We start from the raw sequence: 24963 nt of genomic DNA, 5'->3' as shown, positions 1-24963 counted from the left end.
AAAACGAACTCTGCGAACATCTTCTGAGAGATGCGACAGGTGCGATGCGACAGGCGTCATTTTCTATTTACGCTGTGGATCTGACTAGTGTTGGCTTAGGTTGCTACGGTCGGCTGCAACGTTGTAAAACAAAGCAAGAAACTAAAACTTAGGACAGCGTAATACGCTTATTTCTACATTTGATGATTATCTGATGTGTATGAAGCTTGTAAATGCTTCTTAATTTTTTTTTATTGCTATTCACTCAATGCTCACTTGGAAGGTGCTGTGATCGACATCGTCAAGTCAAATGTCATTCGCTTTGGACGTGTAGCAGCGCCGGCGAAACAAATGTCATTCGGGAACTGAAGGCCTTCGCCACCAAATGTCATTTTCTATGCCCGTGTGGCACGGGTATAAAAGGATAGGATTAAAAGGATAGGATTAAAAGGTATATATGGAGAGAGGTAGGGGAGAGCGAGGAGCAGGGACAGCGAGCGACGGATGTAAAGAGGAGATAGGAAAGATGGACACGGTTGCAGGCGTCCGAGGACGGGGCACCACTCGGCGAGAGCTCTATGGAGGTAACATGCAAGAGGTCTGTATGGTATAGCAAGGAGCATGTCGAAGAACCTCGTGGTGGAAACTTTAGGAGCCCTCCACTACGGCGGCCTTCAGGGTCATATTGAGGTTTGGGAACGAAAACGGCACGCACACACGAAGTGCACCTCCCTCCCCCTCCTCCCCTTCACGAAAAAAAAAAAAAAAACATTTCTGGCTGCACAATTCCACTGGTCCGAATGAAACTTTACACCACTACCACTACTCGTGCCGTTAACTTCAAAGTATTTAATTTACGTAACTGATTTTTTTTCCCGATTACGTAACGAATGCGCGTCCATTCTAGCGCCTGAATTTACGTGACTGATTTAAGTGACGAATGCATGTACGTTGTAGTGCTTGATGGGAACATCAGCATATAATGCTTCTCATTTGATCGTACAACAAAAATCTGATTACTTTTCGCACCTGCAGCCGCGCATTCGTGATGCGTCCATGTGATGCGTAAAACATGTTCACGAAATCGTCCTATTTCGATCATGTCTTAACTGTGTCTATATGGCTTTCAGCCGGAAACAGCTTAGGCAGTTACCTGCACACCTTGCAAGGTTAGTTCCCCCACGAACCTATTCTCCTCCATACGATTTTTGTAATCTTTTACCGCCTTGTCTTATGTGGCAGGTGACACAAGCACACATTCTGCAGGTCAATAAATGTGACCATAAAAATTGCATCAATTACATTGCGATATGCGCATGCCACGTGCGATCATTACTGTTTCTTTTCCTGCCCTCCGGTTCCTACGGCCTTTCTGTCCTCAATACCTTTCCTCTAGCCGATCTAGCCACTTATGTTGGGGTGGAGGGGGGTTGGTAGCACAAAAACTAGCTCTATCATAGCATAAATAGTGTCAGCGTCAGATCACAGTGCTACCCTTCAATTGTCCTAATTGAGGTGGACGACAAGCCCAGAAGAGGGAGAGGGAGTGCTGACACAGCACTCCCCCCCCACCTCTAGATTCACCTCTGCCCTGGACTCTTTTGTATATTCCGGCAGAATTCTGCTTTTCCATTACAGAGCTCACGCTTTTCATGGTATGACCTGCTTTCGAGCCATGTCATAAAAGGCAACTTGTTCTCCAATACGACCACAAAAATAATTCTGGAAATAAAAAAAAAAAAAGCGGATATCGCTTCCAATGGTGTGTACTCTCTCCGCCTCCTGGCATGCCTAGTGCTGAGAGCACATATCGTGGTCTCCGTTGTGGCGGCGCAGTAGTGATTGCGACGCCAACGAAGAAGAAAGTGCAAAGGGCGCGCTGACGCACATGCTATTCTTTTCACCTTGTCCAGTGTATAGCAGCATACAAGACCCCCCCCCCCGCCTTTTTTTTTTTACCCCAAGTTCTCACGTCGAAATGATGATAGTTCCAATAACCACGAAACTCCAGACGAACAGCTTTATTGAAGATTTCACAAATGTAAACATCACCTGAACAGGCACACACAAGAACACAATAGTATAAGATACCTACTGTTCTGAAAGACGTTCAGGTTTGTACCATCAGCTTATCACTAGATAATTAGACCTATAGGGGAGCCTTGGTGAATACAACTAAACTGCGAGGATGGTGCTTCCGCACATATCAAGGTTCTTAGGTTTGGTGGCGAGGCATGGATATGGAGTTGCAGCTTGTAGGAACAGAGGTGCTGCAAAGAAACTGGCCGCTAGAATGAGTAGACAGCTGACTAATTAGAGCCATATTTCTACTTGACCCTTCGTAGATTTTGACACCACAGACACATAAATGCCACAATAAATTATGGAAGCACCTCTAGTTTGCATAGTTTGGCTTTGGCTTTAGATTTATTTCTGCATCAAAAGATTAAGGTGTGATAGTTGTGTACTGGCACTCTGGAACACGTTTTTAGTGGCACCCAATGGGACGTGACGCAGCAAGAACAGGTTTCGTGCTCATATCAACGTTAATAGCCTGTGCTTTTTTCCATGTGCCATATTATTACGAGACATAAAAACATACGCTCGATGTATTTTTGCGTGTTTGACTGGGCAGTTAAAAGAAGAGACCTCCTCCAAGGGTTTCAGGCCTCTGAGCGAAACAGATTCCATCAAAGTGAGCTGGTGACATAGTTGGTCCTGCATATATAGAAGTTTAGCACAAGGAGGCGACGGACGACAGAAGAAACGAGGACACGACGCAAAGTGCCACAACAGGTGCTGTGTCCCTATATTTCCTGATGTCCTGCTTTGTTTCTTTGTACCGTATACGCCTGAAGCTCTAGAGATAGTTTGTAGGTAAAAAAAAAAAACAAGGACAGTATTTAAGAGTATGCTGTTATTTCCGTGAAACCCACACCATGCTCACAAACAATAACCGAAAAATATAAGCTACAGGCATCTCTTCATGGTGGCGGGTGTTGCTGCAACTGCTTAGACGAAGCTACAGGTGAAATTTTAAGTGTCTCGCAGTATTTGGTTAAAAAAAAAAGAGGCACTTTAGGCTCGCTTGATGTCACTTAACACGAAACAGCACACAACTTAAATGAATCACACATTTTATAGAAAAGAACGCAAAAAGAAGTGATACATAAATATGATGCTGATAGCAACAGGAAATGTTTTTTTTTTTTCTGACTGCAAAGTGCCGGAAGTCTTTTCACTAAATTAGTGCACTTCTATATGCTGATCGGAACGTGTCATCAGCCACACGAGAAAGCTAGACTTGTTCCGTTTTCCAAAAATATTCACTTCAACGACTCATTCTGCACATGACACGAATCCTAATGGCTGGAGCAATACTCTTTATGCACGCATTTAACCAAGCGATGGATACATACGAGATGTTTGCTCAAAACACAGAATTATCGCACATCCGATCCCTTGAAATCACGTATGTCCAGTCACGCGGCAGACTTCTGCATTGAATCGTCACCTGGTGATTCTGTTGTTTGTATAGGGAAGCGCTGATGGCGAGATGGTGACATTATATAAATTTACAGGGAAGCTAGATGCTGGTAGCAAATCCAAATCACTGGCAGCCATTGGAATCATTTCGGTTATTGGCAGGGGCACTGTCAGGTGCACTGTCTGCCTTTTCCGACGTGCTGGATAGTTCTTCGGCAGTCTGCTCATGACCGGTGATGTCAACAATGGCTTCGTGTGGCATTTCAAATGTGCCCGATACTTCAGCCTTAGCTGTTGGCTGAGAGGCTTCTACGAGAGCTTCGTGGGCCATTTCTGACAGGTCTGGTGCCCCGTTTTCGGCGATTTCCTGCGAAACTATGCACCCTACTGTTTCTGGCAATTCAGCCAATGTCTCAATTTTGGTTGCCTGTATAACATCAATGTCGGTATGAGCATTATCACCCTTACTTTCAGCCATTTTTCGCGACACAATACTATCGGCAGAGTCATTTGGCCTCCCTGATAAAGCTGTCTCATTCTCGCTCACTGGCACTGAACCATCAACAACTTCCTCTTGAGTGTCTTCAGTAGGCAACTTGTCTAGAGTGTCACTCAGAGGCAACGAACTATGGTATTCAGGAGGGCTCGAAATGTCTCCTGCTGCCGCTGCTTCCAACAGGTACGACTGCTTGCTTGTTGCACCAGACTTATCTGATGCTGCTGAAGCCTTCGAAATAATAGGTGTGGCCAGTTCTTCAATATAGTCAGGATGCCTAACTAAAGCCGTAAGTGACTGCGAAGTAACACTAGCAACATTGGCGGTCTCATTTGGAGTTGCGACCGCACCTGCCGCCCCTATGCTTGGAACTAGGATGGGCAGCAGTAGTCTGCTGCGGTTGTCTTCATATGAAGTGCCAGAAGCACTGTTGGTAGTGGGCAGAACTTTCTGTCGCTCCATTGGCTCAAAAGCAACGGAGTTTTCTGGCTCACCTTCTGATGGCTTGACACCAGGGATCTCATCTAAAGTGCTGACCGCGCCTGGCCTGCTGTCGGCACGAACTGGTGTCAGTGATCCGCCATTGCTATCCAGTTCACACGAAGTACCAACCGCAGTGTTGTTGGTAGAGTGAATGTTCTGGAGCTTCGGTGGCAGTGTTGCAATGCTGTCGGAAGCGGTGGCTGAAAATCGCAGCCGGTGTGGTACCAACAGCGTCATCGATGGCGGCGAGCAAGTCATGCCCAACTCTCGCGTCGGAGTGCTACGTGGGCTGAAGAAGGGAGAAGTGCTCTCGCTTTCGGAGTCCGTGCACGGATGCTCTGCACTCGTTTGAGATTCGGCGTCGCGAACCGGTATCCTCGAACGTTCCATGGACGCTTCCACACACTTTCGTACTTCATCCAAGAACTCGGCCCGTATCTCTTGAACCACCATCCTTGCTAGCCGAAGCAGGGTCTCATCCTAAAATTTAAGGCAAATTTACCGCTGTTAGGTCACAGATGACAACATCGGTATTTTTGTTTTTTAAAGGGCATTAAAAGATAGCAAGAACACCAATATCTAGAAATGCAGTTAGCATGGTTAAGTCCAATGCAACTGACACCCTTTGTGAAGATGCACAAGACACTCGTGCTTTTTTTAGTACAGCCGACTCCACTCATAGTGATACCGTTTACAATAATACATCAAATATAATGATAAACAACGATTACACCTTCCAGTTTTATAAGCTTTCTATGCTAACATAAACGGCTGATTGCGACGCTCCTGGGAGCGCGTGTGTCCTGTCCTATCACTTCAGTGTCACGCTTAACTTTATGCTAATTAAAATGTTTTCATCTCTTTCTTTTTTTCAACCCACTTATAATAATTATCGGTCATAACGATGAGATTTCCTTGGCACTTGAATATCATTATAAGTGCGCTGTGCCATATCGTCCACACCAAAAATATCAAGTTGTGCCTGCATATTTTGAGGCTTGTTGAAACACTGGGTTAGTTAGTTTTGTCTGCACAAGCAATCATTCGAATTTGGTGAAAAAAGGCTGGCTGACGAAACAAAATATGAGGAAGCAATTTTCGGTTCCCGACTACTTCACATCAGCACATTAAAACGACATCACGAATTTCAATCTGTTTTGGCATACTCTCACTGTCATCCCTAAAAGGTTGAAAAATGAGACTGCTTTAACCCTTTCAGATGCCAACTATCAAGAAATAATGTCTGTAAATGTGTCAAATCGCTACAACGTTACTTGAAGGTACTCAAAATTCTATTGCAACAAAAATGAGATAATTGTTGAATATGTGTGTGTCATAGTAACTTGTTCTAATTAAGTTGCAATTAAATATCTCTTTATCCTGAATTCATTGATGCTTACTCTTGGCATAAATAGAATCTAATCTCAGGCTAGAAATACAGTGGAAATTTATTTTTGGTTGTGTCAGTTGTGAGCAAGGAAAATTTCTACTTTTCACATTGCTTGCCGAAAGCGGCACATCGCACGACTCATCAAGCGTGGCAGTGCCTTCAGAAAAGTGATCATATGTATCAGTACACTGCAAAATGAGGTTGAATGAAGACAAATTATACATGCAAGAGGTTCAATTCATCTAACGTACGATATATCTTGCTCTTCCTTAGTCTCTACTTGATGCAAATAACGAAAACGAGTGGTGTACATGGCGCCTGAAAGGGTTAACATGCAACATCTTTATACAACTATTAGCTATTTTATTTCTGTTCTCAAGCAGACAAAGTTAGTGCCTCATGGCATTTCTCACTCAGTTTTTTTTTTTTTCAGACTTATCAATAAGCTTTGAAGCAAGACTACCCCTATGATGGCTGAGCAATGGAGCCTTTGCGAATACGACATTACTACACTTCCGCAAAACAGTCCATCATTATAATAATCATCATTATAATCAGCCTGTCTTATGTCCACAGAAGGACGAAAAACCTTTTGCACTGATTTCCAACCACACCCTGCACTGAGCCAGCTGATTCCATTTTATGCCTCCAAGTTTTCTTATTTTCGTTGTCCCTCCTATCTCTTAGCCATCGCTGTCAGCCCTTCCATTCTAGCGAACAACACTAATGGTGAAGTGTCTGTTCAAAGTGACAATAGCATTCCCTGCCAGATGCAGCTATAGCTTTCTGACCAAAAAGCAGGGTTACGTAAACAATGTCACCGTGAAGGGCATACTCACGCTTGGCACAGGCGGAATGCTAGGCACAGATGAAATGGAACCCGCAGTGTCATCCGGTCCTGCAGTATAAAAACAATACACACACCTTGGCAAACATCCTTGTAACGAAAACCACATATGCCACTCGGTTCACTAATAATCAAAGTATTGCTACGCAAAATCCAAATGTGGCACATAGTCTGATGGCAGCATGGTATACTCATGCTCATTGAAAAAATATTATTAATAATAAAAAAAACTGACAATTAAGTGTTAGTAGTAAGCAATAACAGCAAGTTATTCTTATAAAAGTATTACTAGTAATCAATGCTGCTCATTTTCACAAGCCCATTTTTCTAGAATATAGAGGCAGGGGTTCACAAAAAACTTGAATACGATTAAAATAGTCCTTGCCATTCGATTCGGTTAGTGAATTCAGTACAACTTTGAAAAAGTAAAAAGCTCATGAAGACTCAAGATCACTAGGAGCCCGGTCAGAGTCTTGAAAAAGAGACCAATCCAAGTAGTGACTGTTCCAACAAAGTCACTAGTTCCTGAGCAAAGAGATGCGGGAATTCACCTTCGACAAGTAATTTGTGGTCATTCAGATGAACCCGTTTTACACTAAGGCAGCCGACATACAAATCAGTCAACATTATCTAAACAAACCAATATGATTATCTAAAAACATTGGCTGTATCTGAAAGCATGTATTCATTCTTTTATTAAAACTAGGGCTTAAGCATTACTACCAGCACAACTAACTGTACTGACTATAGCAATTTGTTTTCCTACCGATCGATAGTTAAGGCTCCCGACAGCACGCGAGCCAAATATTATAACGCAACATGCGGCCTGGAATTCACAATATATTATCAAAGTCAGCTAAAAATAGCTTTCTCTTCTCTCAATCACGGAAAATAAGCCCAGTAAGCCCATTTATCAGCCATTGGCTGATTTGAACATGGCGTGCTCTGTTGTTAGAGAGGTTGCCATGAGAGGCCGTTACTTGTACACGCGTGCGTGCGTGATCGCACTGAAAAAACTGCGCATCCGAAGAAAAAAAAAGAAAAAAAAGGCTCAAGGTCACGAGGCGCAAGAGACGTTTTTTGTTTGCAACTCCCATTCCTCCGTGCTCGGCTTCCAGCATTTTCGTCGGGACGAGAGCAGAGAGAACACGGTTGCAGCGTGTAACAAATCTTTGTGACTCCGCTCCTACTAGACGGATTCTTAAAATTTTTGTGGCATTCAATTGGTGAGGTAATACGCTTTTCCAGTGAATTGATTCCATGTTTACACAAAAAAAAGTGTTTCAGGGCCCCTTTAACACAAAATAAGCAATCAATTTTTTCTGTTGCTGATTTTTTCTTTTTCTGTTCTTCAGTTCTTATACAATATTTCACTTTAAATGATAACCTTAGATTGCACTGAAGTCCTTGACAATGGGACCATTGTCTGCATATCACACACCGAGTGCCACTTTTGAGAGAACAGTTAACTGAAAATGAACACGTAGATGTAGACAGCTTGCAAGACTCACATGAGGCGCATCTCCATAATTACCCACTGAGCTTTCGAGCCATGCATAGAATAATCAGGCCACTAGCAGCTGGAGACTGCTTCATTTTCTCAATTTTTGCTTGGCGAAGCGGGGTTGCTTGTCTTTTTCAACGTTGCTGCCTTCAAGAAGACAAGGCCTCTTGTTAAAACGTTGGCTCCAGCAACGCATTCTGTTCCAAGAATTTGTTATTGCTTCAGGAGTGAATACCGTATTTTTACGGTGTGCTACCGATGTAAAATGACACCTCATAAACCCCCGCACTATTTCTCCGAACCTGCTCTCGTGGAGTCCGCTTGAGGTTCCTCCGCGAGCTGCTCAACGCGTTGCTCCGACACAGGAACAGCAGTGGTATGGGTCACGGTCGCGCTGGCCCCATCGGTTCCTCGTGGCATGGTACAGTTCACTGCCGCCATGGGGCGCGGTTCTGCAGGTACAGTCTGAAATGCTCCAGAGGAACCGACTTGGTTCACAGACGTGGAAAGGCCAATGTGGTTCACCGACGCACTCTCCGGCAGATTGCTTCGCTTTTGCTTCGTGGGTGGCCTAGAGGAAGGACAAAAACGTATCAGTAGAAACTAAAATGGACCCCCAAGCGTGGGGAGAGGGGGGGGGGGGGAGAGAAAAAAAAAGATATTTCCCCAAGCACCAAAGCATCATTAAAGAGACACTAAATAGAAATATTGAGTATTGGATTGATAAACTGCACTCTGAGAACTCTAATGTCATAAGTTTCGCTGTCATAACTTCATTATTATTGGAGAAAATCAAGGTTGAAGTTTCGTTTTCAAATTTCGCACCATAATCCCCGCACGTGATGCAGAAAATTCCACAATGTATATTTCGTATTTTCATGACATGGGCTCCCCGAAATTTTCTGAGACTTTGTATGTCAAGCCTACGGCACCCTCAGATTACAATGTACTTCAATTTTTTTAATTAGAAGCTACTTAGGAACCAGTAGATGCCTTTAAATATTGATGACTTCACAGTGTTTGATGCGGGAATCTCCACCCGCAGTTTCTTTTTTGGTGCATTTTCTCGCTTACCAAGCGTCGTGCTGCGGTAAGAGTGGTGTTTTCGGGATCGCGAAATCGTACTTTATGCAAAAAAGCATTTTGCTCTTCAGTGTCCATTCAAGTCAGCACATGCCTCAATTACTCACACTTTCATTGCCATCAGAACATGCACATCTTCCAGTAGAGATACAACAGAGAGAAATGCAACAAAGACACGAGTATATCGACTGAAAAATCAATGACATTGTATCTGCCAAGTCTTTTTAAGCAGCCAAAAATCTTCATTTTTATGTAGCCTAAGAAATGCACATTGTTTTGCGACCCTTTGGGACGAACACAGAGAAGCGGAAAATTTGGAATCGGACCACCACATTTATTCAATTCATGTGTTACTCAGCTCACATGACCAGCGGGGAAACGAAAAAAAAAAACAAAACAAAATGATCACGATGCTCGGAATGATACTAGACTGTCTCGCAAACGCTCGAACACTTACGGTATCACGACATACTACTGGCCGCTTCTTGAATGTACATGAAAACAAGCCACAAAACACCATTTGTAAACAAAGCTCGTAAAAGTATCGAATAACACAGTTCCGCCATCAGGCCCTACCGTTCGTGAAGCAGCCCCAGCTGTTTTGGTATACTCATTGCAAGCAGGCACGTTGAAATTCAATGTGAAATTCGTGCTCAACGCGTTTTGCGCTCACTGCGCTACCAATAATTACCTGCACAGATCGTCCATGGAGGCCCTGACACCGGTGGGAGCCGCTTTGATGCTTAGACTCTTTGCGAACGCGTCGGGGCTCAGGCAGTTCGCATTTCTCGGCATTCTCCCCTGCCAGACGAGGTCGCAGTGGACGACTTCCTTGTGAGCCATCGTCGCAACCATGTAGTTTAGGCTGACTTCGTCTCCCTCGCGCAGTACCTCCTTGAGATCATCTAGAACGACCTCCCCGTCCTTGTAGAAGTAGCCATTGGTGAAGACTATCTCGCGCACGCCTTCCGCCTCTTGGACCTTGACCGTGGCCATGCAGTCGAGTAGTTCAACGATCGTTCCCCTCACGCTGGGATAGATCGAGATGGAAGGCTCCTTTGTAGAGTGAGCCATTGGCGCCGAAACATGTTGCACGCCCGAGTCAGCCTGCAAAAACACCCGCAACCTCTGTAGCTGCCGCAAAGCCCACATCTGAAGCGTTGAAACCTAAAGGCTGTCTCACATAGAAAGACTGCAGCACAAGGAGGAAAAAAAAAAGGCAGGTCGCTACTCCTTGTGTCATATATTAATACTTATTAGCATGTACGTGCTATAATGACAGTGTAATTTCTGTAGTAGCTACTTTGGAGTTGTCCTCAGATATCTGATGTTATCTGAAGCTATTTGCCACTAGAAGTTATCTCTGCTGTTTGAATGTTCACTTGAACATCATTATCACCAAGTCACATCTGCCATAAATATACTTCGTTATATCTTATGTTCAAAACTTTGTTATAAGCGATTATTTGTAACACTATTCATGACAAACTATTCTTCACTTACTTCGTTAAAACAATAATTTGTTATATTGAAGGTTGAGTGTCCCCTGCTATTTGAAGCTATTTCGGCTGTCTGAATCTACCATCTATTTGAAGCTATTCACACTGCCTGAAGCTACAGCTAGCTAAGGCTATCTTTGCTATCTGAACCTATTTTCTATTTGGAGCTATCTCTGCAGTTTGAAGCTACCTGCTCCCTTATGCTATCTGTCCGAACCTACCTACTAACTGAAGTTATCTCTGGTGTCTGAATCTGCCTCCTACACCAAGCTATCTCTGCTACTTGAAGCCAACTCTGCTATCTTAATCCACCTGGAACCTATCTGAAGCTACCTGCTATGAAGCTATCATGCTATCCTCTCTGAATTTATGTACAATCCAAAGCAATCTTGGCTCTATGCATCTACCTACTACCTTAGACTATATCTGTTATATGAATACTTGCTGCCTGAAGCTATCTCAGCTGTCTGAGCCTACCTTTTTGAAGCTACCTGAAAATACTCACACCTGTATAGTTAAAGGAAACCAACACCATGTCGTTAGTCTTCCTTGGAAGCTTTAAGGCCAATGCAGTTTTTAGAAGATTACCTAAAATGCAACTGGAAACAAGCTGGCCTCATGTGAAATAACATAAAAGGCAGGAAAATTGATAGTTCAATGGCATTTTCACGTTGCACAGCTGAAAGTCGTGCCAACTGTAACAACCGTGCAATCCACATCACCGAACGCTGTTGCATGGTCGCATGACGATTGATGCAGTTGCACCGCAACAGAAATAAACTGTGTTGCCATGTGAAACAGCTTCAAGAGTCCATCGCAGTATTTAAAACCATTCAAGGTCACGTACAAAGTGTGAAGATATCGCTCAGGAAAGGAAAGAAAGAAGGAATGCATGAAAGTAACGAAATGATGGAACATGCCCCAGTAGCACGGAAGCTAGCTTGTGTCCCCGCAGGCCTCTGCACATAGAACAGGGCTTAGATGATTTTGCGGAGTCATCACGTCGCACTGCAGCAACCCCGCATCGATATGTTTCACACAGTTTAGAGAAGCACAGCCATTACACAGAAGCTACTGACATGCTTGACGTCTGCACAAATAACTATACCATTAGTTGAACTTCACAGCATCTAGTGCAAGAAATGGTTTTAAAGTTTGTTTTACATGGCGATCATAAGCACGTCATGAGATTGGTGCCCACTAAGGAGCCTGAGTGATAAAAGGAAGGCATGCAAAATATGAATGCAAAAAAGACAATTAGACAGCAGAAACAATGTTTGTAATGTTTGTCTCGTGTTCCATGTTTCGTGTGTCCCCTTTCCATGCCACAAACTCCAACCGACTTTTCTCTACTACCAACCGACAGTGCTGGAATAAAATGGTGACTTTTTTTTTTCTCCCACAGTGCAGTCACCAATATCATGTTTCAGCAAACTTTCAGATGCACTTGTTCTCTGCAGTACTCATGTGGGAAGGTAACCATTACTGTGGGTTAAAGTAATCTGGCAAGTCGTCTCCGAAAAAAAAAAAACAGCATTTGTGCCTACTCTAAAGGAGTTCCTGCTGCAAGGCTGTTTTGGCGAATGAAAAACAGTGAAATTACTGGTGCTTATTCTACGAAAATAACAAGCAAGTGGCGTGTGCTGAAAATGTGGCATTTCTTGACAAAAGTGGGAAGTTTGGCGGGTGCTGTCATGTGACACCAAGTCCCTTTCGTGTGAATTCCGAGTGATGCAACGATAGATTGATTGACTGACAGAATAGTCAAGTGGTGGACCTGTGACACTGTTCCGTAAAGCTCGCAAAGACAGAAGTGTAGCAGAAGGCGAGTGCCATAGAGAATATCAAAGCAGGGGCATTTTCTCCCAGAAGAACATGCGATGAGCATGGACAGAGAAAGCTAGAGTAAAAGGCCATGCCAGGGAGGTCCAGAGGGGTTGGACGTAAAAATGTACGTGCTCTTACATTTACTATGGCGTGAGCACCAGTCTGCTTCGCCTTGGAGTCTCCTGGAACAGGGCAGTAGTTAAAGCTGTAGACACGTTGTCCGAGCTCCCGATGACCAGGACACTCCGCAATGCATAACAATAAGGATGACTGCCAGTTGGGCGTGTTGGTAATGGTTCATGATGAGACAAGCGCAAAAAATACACACACTCAGAGAGGACACAGACAAGCGTTTACTAGCAACTGAAATTTTTATTTCGAAGCGAACACTAATAAATACATCAGACGCATGAACGTCACTCCCCAACTTCCCCTGTCATCATCAAAAACGTGATAATACAAAATAAGCACGCGCCCACAACCGGAAACAAACACGTACCAAGAACTAAGAAAAGAAAACGTAAAAAACAAAGAAACATAAATAAAAAACAAAAAAACGTAACACAGAGAAAAACACTGGGTTATGTGACGTCCAAAAAAGCAAGTTCCGCATCTGTTACTAGAACTGACGTTTGGCTGACGCAACTGTCCCCTCCTTTCCATATTCTATATGCTTCCATTATTTCTCTCGTCGTCCGTTTGTTGTGCCTGTCAATTATTCGTGTGTCGTGAAATTTCGGTTGGCATGTGCATTCCTTGCAGTGCATCGCTAAATGTGAGTAAGGGGCCCCCTTTAGTGAACTCTCATGTTCACGAAAGCGCACATTTATGCACCGACCCGTCTGACCAATGTATTCCTTTCCACATGTGAAAGGAGTTCCATATACAAGATCTTTTTTGCACTCAACATACCTCCTGCCATGCTTTATGCTGCATTTTTTCGATTCCCCAGTTCCTTTCTTGTTAGCTAGCGTTTTCACTGCTGGACAAATCTTTGATAACTTGTTTTCAGCTGAAAAAACAACCCGCACGCCATACCTTAATGCAACTTTTTTCAATCTATGAGAAATATTGTGCAGATACGGGATCACCACTGTCCGCTCTCTTTCACCCTCAACTTGTCTCCTCTCTTGGCTTGTGCCAATGATTGCATTTTTTACTTCCCGATGATTCCTCTCACAGGCCAACAGGATACAATCATCTTGGTAAGCGGCTCCCCTCAAGCGCTTGATCTGCGCGGAAACACTTTCATTCAATGAGTGTACGCACGATTTTATGAGGGCAGCTTTGATGCAAGAAGTTGCAATCCCATTCTTTACTATCTTCGAATGTGCGGAATGATAGCTCAGCAATGGTTTTTTCGATCTAGGGTGATACATCCAACACGTGTGAAAAGGAGACAAATTAATTTTTATTTCTAGTTCCAGAAACTGAATGTGACGTTCCTTTGGCACTTCAAAGGTAAACTGTAAGCCACACCCGTTTTTCCTAAAAGCTTTTAAAACAGTCACTAACGTGCTCATACCCGGATCAATTTTTACCAAAACAAGGTAGTCATCTACAAATCTAAACAGCTTCAGATCCATACCATCTAGCCCTTTACCTACTGCTGTGTCGAGTTTGCTCAAAAAAACATTGCATAAGATCGGGGCGATACTAGACCCAATGCAAATCCCGTCCTGGACGTACACTTCTTCATTCCAACCCACTAGCGTGGAACTCAGATACATGGCCAAAATCTCCATAGAACCTTCTACAGACACTACACAGGCATTACAAAAAGCCACTTCATCATTTTTTTCGGTGATACAGTCTTGTACGCTTTGTAGTAAAGGACCATGCGGAACAGAATAATATAGATCGACGACATCAATACTGAAGGCATCAGAGACCCTTACATCATCTCCCTTTAAGTAGTCCACTACTTCCACGGAATTGGAAACCAAAAAAGGGTCACAATACCAGAGCGTTTTCAGGTGTTTTTGCAAAAATTCGGACACGAGACGTAGCCAGGTACCCCTTTCCGAGACAATGGTTCGGAACGGAAGGTTCTCCTTGTGTGTTTTCACCGTAAAGAACGCTTCCAGCAACAAGCCTTTTTAACCTTTTACTGCTGAAGACAGCCTGCTCAGGTTCAAGTCATCTAGCTTCCTAAACGCCCGACGTTTTACAAGGCTAACCTTCTCCTCAACTTTGCGGAAATTCTTTTCTATAGCAGCCTGGGCCTTCTCCAAATATAGCTTTTCTGGCAAAATCACAAAGTAACCCTCCTTATCCGAAACTGCAATACGATTACCACTAGCAGACAGGAACTTAATCACAGGTCCCATTTTCTTTGCCATGTGTGGTGCTACATTGCTAGACGAAAACACATACACGCAATCAGTACTGCACCTCAGTTTTTCCTCGTCCTTCACACGGCTTGCCACGGACCTGGCCACTTCCACCTTCTCGGCACGGGAGAGAACTGGTTCCACACAGAACTTGGGTCCGTGTTGAAGAAGCATTTTATGATGGTCGGGCAAAGCCAGATCTCCTAGGATCATGACCTTTCCTTCCGTACTTGTGCGTCTTTCCTTCTTGGGTAAACTTCTTCGTGCCTGGTTCCACAAAGCCTTTGTGGCACTTTCTGACAGCCGTAGCCACTCTCGGTAATGTCGGTGTCCATTTCCACTCTGAGTGCGACAGGCCAATCGCAAGCAGTCTTTGAAGTACCGAACCTGAAGGCTCCATTCCGAGGACAGTTTTTTGCATAAACGTCTGCTGTTTCCACGAGTAGGAGCCAGTAACCCGCACAAAAGTTGCACATCCGGGGGGCACAGCGACGCTCGGTTATACCAAGAGGCAATGCGAATCTTGCAAACGTAGAGAGCGATTAACGAGGTGATGGTGGCAGGGTTAGAAAGGCTTTTTGTAACGCCTGTGGTGTGTCTGTAGAAGCTTTTATGGAAATTTTGGCCATGTATCTGAGTTCCACGCTAGTGGGTTGGAATGAAAAAGTGTACGTCCAGAAGGATTGGATTTGCATTGGGTCTAGTATCGCCCCGATCTTATGCAATGTTTTTTTGAGCAAACTCGACACAGCAGTAGGTAAAGAGCTAGATGGTATGGATCTGAAGCTGTTTAGATTTGTAGATGACTACCTTGTTTTGGTAAAAAATGATCCGGGTATGAGAACGTTAGTGACTGTTTTAAAAGCTTTTAGGAAAAACGGGTGTGGCTTACAGTTTACCTTTGAAGTGCCAAAGGAACGTCACATTCAGTTTCTGGAACTAGAAATAAAAATTAATTTGTCTCCTTTTCACACGTGTTGGATGTATCACCCTAGATCGAAAAAACCATTGCTGAGCTATCATTCCGCACATTCGAAGATAGTAAAGAATGGGATTGCAACTTCTTGCATCAAAGCTGCCCTCATAAAATCGTGCGTACACTCATTGAATGAAAGTGTTTCCGCGCAGATCAAGCGCTTGAGGGGAGCCGCTTACCAAGATGATTGTATCCTGTTGGCCTGTGAGAAGAATCATCGGGAAGTAAAAAATGCAATCATTGGCACAAGCCAAGAGAGGAGACAAGTTGAGGGTGAAAGAGAGCGGACAGTGGTGATCCCGTATCTGCACAATATTTCTCATAGATTGAAAAAAGTTGCATTAAGGTATGGCGTGCGGGTTGTTTTTTCAGCTGAAAACAAGTTATCAAAGATTTGTCCAGCAGTGAAAAGGCTAGCTAACAAGAAAGGAACTGGGGAATCGGAAAAATGCAGCATAAAGCATGGTTGGAGGTACGTTGAGTGCAAAAAAGATGTTGTATACGGAACTCCTTTCACATGTGGAAAGAAATACATTGGTCAGACGGGTCGGTGCATAAATGTGCGCCTTCGTGAACATGAGAGTTCACTAAAGGGGGCCCCTTACTCACACTTAGCGATGCACTGCAAGGAATGCACATGCCAACCGAAATTTCACGACACACGAAGAATTGACAGGCACAACAAGCGGACGACGAGAGAAATAATGGAAGCATATAGAATAAGGAAAGGAGGGGACAGATGCGGAATTTGCTTTTTTGGACGTCACATAACCCAGTGTTTTTCTCTGTGTTACGTTTTTTGTTTTTTATTTATGTTTCTTTGTTTTTTACGTTTTCTTTTCTTAGTTCTTGGTACGTGTTTGTTTCCGGTTGTGGGCGCGTGCTTATTTTGTATTATCGCGTTTTTGATGATGACAGGGGAAGTTGGGAAGTGACGTTCATGCGTCTGATGTATTTATTAGTGTTCGCTTCGAAATAAAAATTTCAGTTGCTAATAAGCGCTTGTCTGTGTCCTCTCTGAGTGTGTGTATTTTTTGCGCTTGTCTCATCATGAATGCATAACACACTCTGAAACTTACAATGCTGTGCGCACACACGCCTACACGCCTTTATAAGAAGCGCTTATACAAAGGAGTAGAGTAACGCGATGCTAAGAATATTTCCTAGCTTAAATTTGCTTTTGCTCGACTGCATCAAGAAAAAATACCAGCATGGCCCACAGCCATCGCTGTCCCTCCCCCAGACAATTCGCATCCATGCTCCATCCAATGACGCTTACTCATTTTTGTGATGTCAAGCCCTTGGCGAGTTTTAGATAACTTACTTACCCATAAAAATGCCCTCTTTTTTTTTTTTCTCGCTGGTTTTTAGTTCAGAAACTTTAATGTTCTGGTGAGTATTGTTGGGGACTCTTGACAGCACTGCTGGTTCAAATGTTATGCTCATCATATCAACAGGTGCAGCAGCACACTTTTGAAAAAGACCAAGGGGACAAGAAAGGCTAGACATTCGCTACCCTTTGTCCTCTATATTGCTGTCTCCTTTGTCATTGTCAAAAGTACGCTACTTTGCCTGCGTGGTATGACGATCGATCACCAACTAGACCAGTTTTCAACCCTACTAAATGTAACACTTCAGGCAGACACAACGAAAATTCCGTTTGTTCAACTCCCAATATACATAGAAGTTACGTTAGCTGAAAAAAAAAAAAAAAAAACTCGTGATTCAAGCACAAATTTGGTAGAGTGACTCTCTCACGTGTGAACGGCAAGTGCACCATGGTTTTGTAGGCAGAAGTTGCTTTTTATTTCTAATGCTGTCGCAGACTGTAGATGGCGAGTCAAGTTTTATACTGAGATATACAAGGGTTCATTTTCTTTAGACAGATGGGCCTGCCCATTCCCTCCTTACTAAGCCCAATCTCAACAAAAATATTGTTTATACTACTACTACTACTACTACTACTACTACTACTACTACTACTACTACTACTACTACTACTACTACTACTACTACTCAAAAGCGAGGGTGACGTGACATACATGGAGAAATAGTTCGGCATCGTTTCCATAGATACAAGCGTGTTTGAGACTTGCAATGCTAGTCCCACATTAGGTAAATGACTGTCAACACAGTGCAAGGTCACGAAACTAGCGCAGCCAATCCAATTGTGGCAGATATTCCTATATGCGACAATTCTACAAGTAACTCCACGGTCGCCCCGTTCTGAAGCACAAGCCACGCCAGCTTTCCTTTCATAGATTTGAGCATGGGCAACAGACAAGAAACTTACTCTGCGGTTGCTGGACAGTGACGGCTTCTTTAACGGCCGCTGCACCTAGCATCTCTTCTGCAAAAGTGTTTGCCAAGTGTGGCTGGCTACCGTTGTGCTGGCTCGCATCCACCAAGACATCAGGGTCAGAGCGGCTGCACAGATGATCGGGCAGCAAAAATTGCCTATGGTGAGCTTGAACAAAACTATCAGGCTGAAATGAGCATGCAGGTACATCAAGTATCAGAAATTCAAAAGTTGAATTTCAAAAATTAGGTTCGGATAAGCAGCTTCAACTACTAGTTGTATTTCATCCTAGACACGTGGTATTCTCCTGGACTAAACTTTATGCAAACAACATTTCAAAAATTTCATGACAATTACATATCCATTTTGCGGGCCTCCTTCAAGAATACTTCATTCCACTTCTAACTACCGGTGCCTTCTGTACACACTTTCCCACTGCTCCAGCTATGAAAAGATGGTGTAATTATACCTCTACATTTTTGTGCAAGTGGCAAGTAAACAAAATGAATAAACATACATATCGAATGTGACTACAGCGCATAGAAGACAACAGACTGATCAAGACTTGTTTATTGTTCTGCCGTCTTCACATGAGCTGCAGTCACATTAAAAGCGTAATGCCAACTAACCCGCACCGAAACAATGCTTCAAGATACTTACAAAGGCTGCTGCGGGCTACTGCTTGAGCTATTGCGTTGAGCTGCTCGTGCACACAGAAGTTTGAGAAAGTCTTCGGGGGTCAGGCAAACTGCATTCAGGGGTTTCTTTCCTAGCCATGCGAGGGAACAGCGTGCCTCTTCCCTGCCCCGACTCGTGCCAACAATGTAGTCGACGCAGACCTCGTCATCCACTCGCAGAACCTCATCCAGGCGGTCCGTGATGGCTGTGCCATCTTTGTAGAGACAGGTGAACCTAAGGCTCCTAGAGCCGGAGGCTTCCTTCACTTCGCACAGCACCTCCCGCGAGGCTACTAAAATGACAACTGCCCGCCTGCCCGGAAAAATGTCGACAGACGGTTCTCCGGGGAAGCGTGCCGCCTCTCGGCACGGACCACCTTGTTCGTCCTCTACGCACCTCTCGTCCATCGCCTTCGAGCACTTGGAGGTGAACGTGTGTTTGCTGCACTCGACACTGAGCTGTGGCGGCCGTTTGCCGGTCCACACGAGCGTGGCGAGCCATTTGCCGTCGTCTTCGACAGCATCGAAGAACACCTCCACCCCATCTTTGATGTCTGAGCTCCAAGGCAGCTCGTCGAATGACTTGATCTGTCTGCCTGCATTGTACACGGAGGAAATTTCTGCAAATGATCTAACCTTCCCATCCACAGAGCAGATGCAACCAGCTTTGTCAGACTGCTTGAAGAAGATTCCCCTAATCTTCGAGAGCGTCCGGCGTGCAGACCATGGCACGGGCTTCCCCCCGGAAGCTTCATCACCTGTACGTAATGAATCCTTCGGAGTGTCCTCTTCCCAGTCGGGAAACCCCACCGAGTAATCCCTTACATCAACGTCAGACGATTCTGAGTCGCTGCTACCATCAAGAATACTCTTCATGTCAGCCTCATCTTCAGACATAAAGACTTCATCGCCACTGTCGACGTCTGACTGAGCAGCACCCTCCATATCGGACGGGACAGACCAAACCCTGGTGGCTTTCCACTTGACCCACTTGCTGCCTTTGCTGTCTGGCTTCGCATCAAATCGGACCCGGTCGTTGGTTGTGAGTATGTCGGCTAAGTTCCTGCTACCCTTGGTGAGTGCCTTGTCCACGACACTGCTGTGAAAGAATGCGCAGCTCTTCTTCTTCAGGCCGAATGTAATAAAGCCGAAGTCTGGCTTCACTGTGTGTATAATGCCGGATTGGTCGTACAGCCGGTCCTCCTCGTTTATGGACAGCTTTTCAGTTGGCTTCGATGCTGAAGCAACAACCTCCTGTATGCGTTCCACGCGGGTTGCTTTGAAGGCGGCCTTGTGCCCCTCCGATTTAGCTGCGTCAAGAATGACACAGTCACCTTCAATCAGGCCAGCATACATCAGAGAGGTGTGCCGATTGCCTTCGAAGCTCTTGACATCAAAGTAGACGGTTGTCTTGAGGGGTTGTTCAACAGTTATAAACCCAAAGTTTGGGAATATGCGAAACACTTTTCCCGACACTCCACACAGGGCAGTGGCGTCGTCGGCTGCAACTTCCTGAGGTGTAGCTGTTTTAGGCGAAGGTCGCAAATACACTCGACCAGAATTGTCAATCACAAACACTTCTGGATGTTTTTCTATGAATTTCTGAATCGCCTCCTCATTCCAGCCATGCTTTACAGGTACGCTAGGAGGCAGTGATGACATGTGGCCTGGCAGCTTGCTTATGCAAATTCCTTGGTTAGCCTCAATACGCTTCTTTAGAAACGACAACATTTTGGCATTGAGGGATTGTAGCCTGGTGACTAGAAGATGAGGCTGTTGTACCTGCAAGTAAGGAGGCAGATGTACGCAATTTGGGTAGCACAAGCAAGCTGCTAAGTATGCTGCGCATGTTCCACATTATGCAATATTAATAATCACAAACACACACACACGTGAAGATGGCAATGAAAGTTTTCCACCAACAACTTGAAAGAGAGTATACACCAAAATCAGATGATAGGTTGACTGCAGCATCAGCTTCATGTGCTTGCATTAAGGCCTGCGATGAATTTTGATATTTAGAAATGAGGTGTGGTGCCTCTTCCAGAACTGTTGTGACAACTATCAGCGAAAACCTCGGGGGATCACCTCAAAAAGAGTGATGGAGATACGTATAGCAAATATGATGACCATTTTCAAAGCAACTTTTCGACAAGCACATCTTGGATGCAGCCATAACATCTCAAAAGTGTTGTAAATGTGAGATACCCCACGAAAATGTACAGCCAAGGCAGCAATATCAGCCTTTGTACTCCAGTGCAACAGAGCAGAAAGGAGGCACCGTCTTTCGCTGATGAAAAGGTCCCTTCTACTAAACAATGCGGCCTCATGTAGTATGAAAACATTTCTAAGTCCAATTTCATTTCTGCACAAGGCAGCAAACCACTTACTTGTACTAGGTTAAAGGAGTACTGACACAAAAACTTTTGCCACACATTTTTTTTTTCTTCCGAAATGTGTTCCTGTGGGCCTATTAGTCATAACATGGCACATTGTTTTCTGCAGCAAGCAACATAATTACAGGCTCCTCATTATTGACCAGTGTCGGTTTCTGTTTGAAAGAGCTCCGAAAACAACAAGCCACCAGGTGAAACAATCGCCACGTGGCGTGGGCAGCTCTTGACCATGTCAGCCTATAAAACTGTGACGCACTCCCGCACGGTACGCATCAAGAAGTCCTTTCGAATAGGGAACGGGACTGCAGTGTCGCCAAACACAAAACTTTTTTTTAACATGTGCGCTGCGACCTCACACTCGCGTCCAGCCACTGAGATGTATAGACGGCTGGAACAAACATGGCAAAATAAAAATAGAGGCTACGATGTCATCATAAATTGTTTTATTGACTGCAGCGTGGCGACGTGAAGGCAGTAAGTAGGTCCCCATAGGGTCCCTTTTGATGGTGTCAATAACTTCAAGATCCAAACTTCAAAATTGCTGTAGAATACCTTCCAAGCTATATTAGCTATTCATAATTTGCAGATGGTATATGCATGTTCATGGAAATTGATCCCACAGGCTATCTCGCCCGATATTGTGTCAGTACCCCTTTAACCTCACAACCTCCCTGCATTTTCTTTTTCATCTATGTCTCTCTCTCAAAGTTCAATGCCAAAGGATAAAAAATAATAGTTTCACATCTCTACTTGCTCACATTCAGGCAAACACTACTGGCCGCATTCATTCTTCGACAACATTGTTTCGTTGCTGGGAGACGTACGCATGAAATCCAGCAGGCAGACATTACTGCCCTGGTAACCCACGTGATGTTACTGTGACGTGACGCTCGTTCCTGTCATCACTCTGAGGTGTTCCACCATGTGGTGGGAACTTCGGCAAAATCGTTAAATGTGCCATGTAAATCGTGCAATATTATAGCACTGACGTGCACTTACTAGCAAATATCGTGGCCCCCAATTAATGGCCTTCAACATAAAACTATCACAGAACTTCTTGGTGTCTAAAACTCCTTGTAAGAATGTTTTCGACACATTTACGACCAAATAGTTACTATAACGAGAAATCGGAAGGGAAAATCGCAGAATTTCAGGAGCTCTTCCCGAATCAGGGCTGTGGCAACAAGCAAATCTTGGTGTGCCCGACGTGCTGCTTTTCCTTCCTTAATATTTTTGAAATAAAGATAGCAATTATATGGACACTCTCGGCTGATTTGATATGTACCAAATATGTATATGTATGTATACAGGGTGTTTCAAGAAATGTGTCCAATATTCTTTAAAAATCACAGAAAGGAGGTTCCAATATTATTTAAAAATCGCAGAGTATCTGTCTGCTACTTGAGGCATTGCCTTTCTTGAGGCAGAAGGCATCTTTAATGCGTAAAAACAATAATTATGGGAGTAATTGTTGAAATTAACACATTAACTTTTAACCAGTGGTGAAAGCCAGTCGAGTCAAATGGATGAATTCAAGCCCATCCTACATACAGTCCATAGCCACTGAAATTTCGGAAAAGCGGCCACTGGTAATCATCACGGAGCGATGCAATGAGCCTGATTTAGCTAGAGAAACGGAAACTGACGCACCAAGCGGCTATTTTGACCACCCAGGGATCATTAATGTGCTACCAAAATGAGCTACACAGGAATTTTTAAAATTTTATCACAATCTGTATGCGACACGTATGGCTGAGAATTAAAACAAGTACCCTTTGTGCTTGGAGCAGTGCAGCTGTTATGCTAGCATGGTGTACATAGCTCCCTGGATCATGTAAGACATCAGCGCACAAAAGATAAAGTTGAATCGAGTAGGCATATGGCGGCCCAGCGTTAAGTAAGCGTTTTCTTGGAGCTGACACCCTGTTAAGTCATTTCACGGTCCTACCACGATGTTGACTAATCACTTTAACGTCAACCAACATTGGCAAGTTATTAGACTACGAGTGTTTAAAGCCCCAAAGGCTCACATTGTGCCACGAGGGAAGACACACTGAAGATTATCCAATTAATTTTGACACCCAGGGCTTTATGGGCACGTACCGTAAATCGCTACCCACACGAGCACATTTTCCCATTCCAATCGGCTTCGGCATGCATCGTAGGGAATCGAACTTGCAACTTCAGCAGACTGAAGTGTCGTTTGAGTGGTAGAGCTTTAACGCGCTCGCAGCCTCTCCGTTAGACAGCCAATTTTTATTTATCTGTCCACTTGCAACGAGGCTCCAAAGATATTTAGACCACATTTGACGGTTGGTGATACCGGATGCCGTCTACCCACTTGTCTAGTGAAGCCGACCCAACGGCACAAAAACAAATGAAAGCGGTCAAAAAAGTACTCTTACTTGCACTAGCATACCATGAAATATAGATGCCACAGCGCTACCTAACACATACTTACTGCAGGATACCCAATTGCAGGAGGGAGCAAGGTGTTCTTCGCGGAACTTTCGGTCGAAAACGAATAATCGACGCACGTACGGAACAACAATCAGGTCGACATACCACACTTTCATCGGCGGAGTAATCTGCGCAGCTGCCAAATTTTGCGCTGTCATAAGAAATAAACGTGACAATAATTAAGGCACGGTCAATGAGCACTAGTCACGAAGAGAGAACACACGTGCACGATGCGGCGAAATCAAACGGATCACGCTTCCGTACATAACTTTCGTAGGAACAGTGTGAACTAAGGAAAGCCATATACTGGAACTGGAGTGCACAGCGAGTTAGAACTATTACCAAAACTATAACCGCCTCGAAACGGCCGGCGCACCGCGGCTGAGCAGTACGGCGATCGCAGGCATAAAATAGCAACTCTCGCCAGACTGATTTGTCAAGATGCTCTAGTCAAAATCTGCACAGCAAAGTGCGCGCTCGTGGCCGTTCTGATAGAATACCCTTACCTTAACTCTTCAGCTGAGCACAACGTCCATTTGTACACACAGTTTCGAGATCTGTCAAACGACCGCCGAGATCACACTCAGATCAAGCTCGCCGCGTTTCGTATCACCTACCAGTTTGGCCGCGTTCGTTCATTCGGAGCACGTGATTTGGAGTGACCAACCTTTCTCTCTCTCTCTCCTTTTCTTCAAGCCTCCGAGCTGCCAATCTTTAAAACCTTATTTGTTGGAAGTCTCAGAGTCCAAGTTTGTGACGTGTTACAAATGAGTAGAGAAACCGAAACTCGTTTTTGTGTGTCGCGTTAGTCAAGTCAGTATTTTAAATGGAATCGTCACAGTGACTACTACCCATAAACATTATGGGCAATTCAATGGCCATGAAAAGATGGTTGTTATAAGCAGGTGCAGGCATTTATTTCATTTGACAGTCCTTTCGTTTCTAAGGCTTGGAAACAGTTTTTCTCCAAGAGAGCGATTGTGCCGACGCCTCGCAAACTATCGCATCAAATGCATTGCCCGTTTGTGGCTTCTTTTTATACGACGAAGGCTACGCACACATCATTCTTCACATTTTTCCCGTGGTTCCTGTGCATTCGCATCGTTTTTGGTTCGAGCGGGGACTAAGGCATTCACCCAGGGATCTCAATTAACCAGTCGTATTTCGTACAAGTTCACTTTCCGTGGCGATTTCATATAAAACCCCTGAAAACATTCTCAGATCTTCA

General features: G+C 44.2%; 1 protein-coding gene across 2 annotated transcripts; it reads right to left on the bottom strand.

The window, feature by feature from the left end:
* Positions 1-1985: 1985 nt before the first annotated feature.
* Positions 1986-24375, bottom strand: LOC119164918 (uncharacterized). Of its 2 annotated transcripts, XM_037417118.2 has the most exons (9): positions 24242-24375; positions 23737-23886; positions 18863-20661; positions 18197-18330; positions 12733-12776; positions 9960-10375; positions 8488-8756; positions 6674-6732; positions 1986-4924 (listed from the first exon to the last, which is right to left on the bottom strand). In XM_037417118.2, the coding sequence occupies exons 3-9, from the start codon at positions 20608-20610 to the stop codon at positions 3590-3592; spliced, it is 4005 nt and encodes a 1334-aa protein (XP_037273015.2). In that variant the 5' UTR covers positions 20611-20661; positions 23737-23886; positions 24242-24375; the 3' UTR covers positions 1986-3589. The 2 variants fall into 2 exon arrangements, with proteins under 2 accessions (XP_037273015.2, XP_075729409.1); XM_075873294.1 differs by lacking the exon at positions 23737-23886.
* Positions 24376-24963: the final 588 nt, after the last annotated feature.

This window comes from Rhipicephalus microplus, chromosome 9, assembly GCF_043290135.1.
Source record: "Rhipicephalus microplus isolate Deutch F79 chromosome 9, USDA_Rmic, whole genome shotgun sequence".
Lineage (NCBI taxonomy): Eukaryota > Metazoa > Arthropoda > Arachnida > Ixodida > Ixodidae > Rhipicephalus > Rhipicephalus microplus.
This window is presented reverse-complemented; position numbering and strand designations above follow the sequence as displayed.

Excerpts from the sequence above, each read along its gene's own strand:
- LOC119164918 (XM_037417118.2), bottom strand. The coding sequence starts at position 20,610 with ATGTTGTCGTTTCTAAAGAAGCGTATTGAGGCTAACCAAGGAATTTGC. Across the intron at positions 18,331-18,862 it reads AGTAGCCCGCAGCAGCCTTT|CCGCTCTGACCCTGATGTCT; the intron begins GTAAGTATCTTG and ends TCATCTGTGCAG. Across the intron at positions 10,376-12,732 it reads GTGCTCACGCCATAGTAAAT|GCTGACTCGGGCGTGCAACA; the intron begins GTAAGAGCACGT and ends GTGTTTTTGCAG.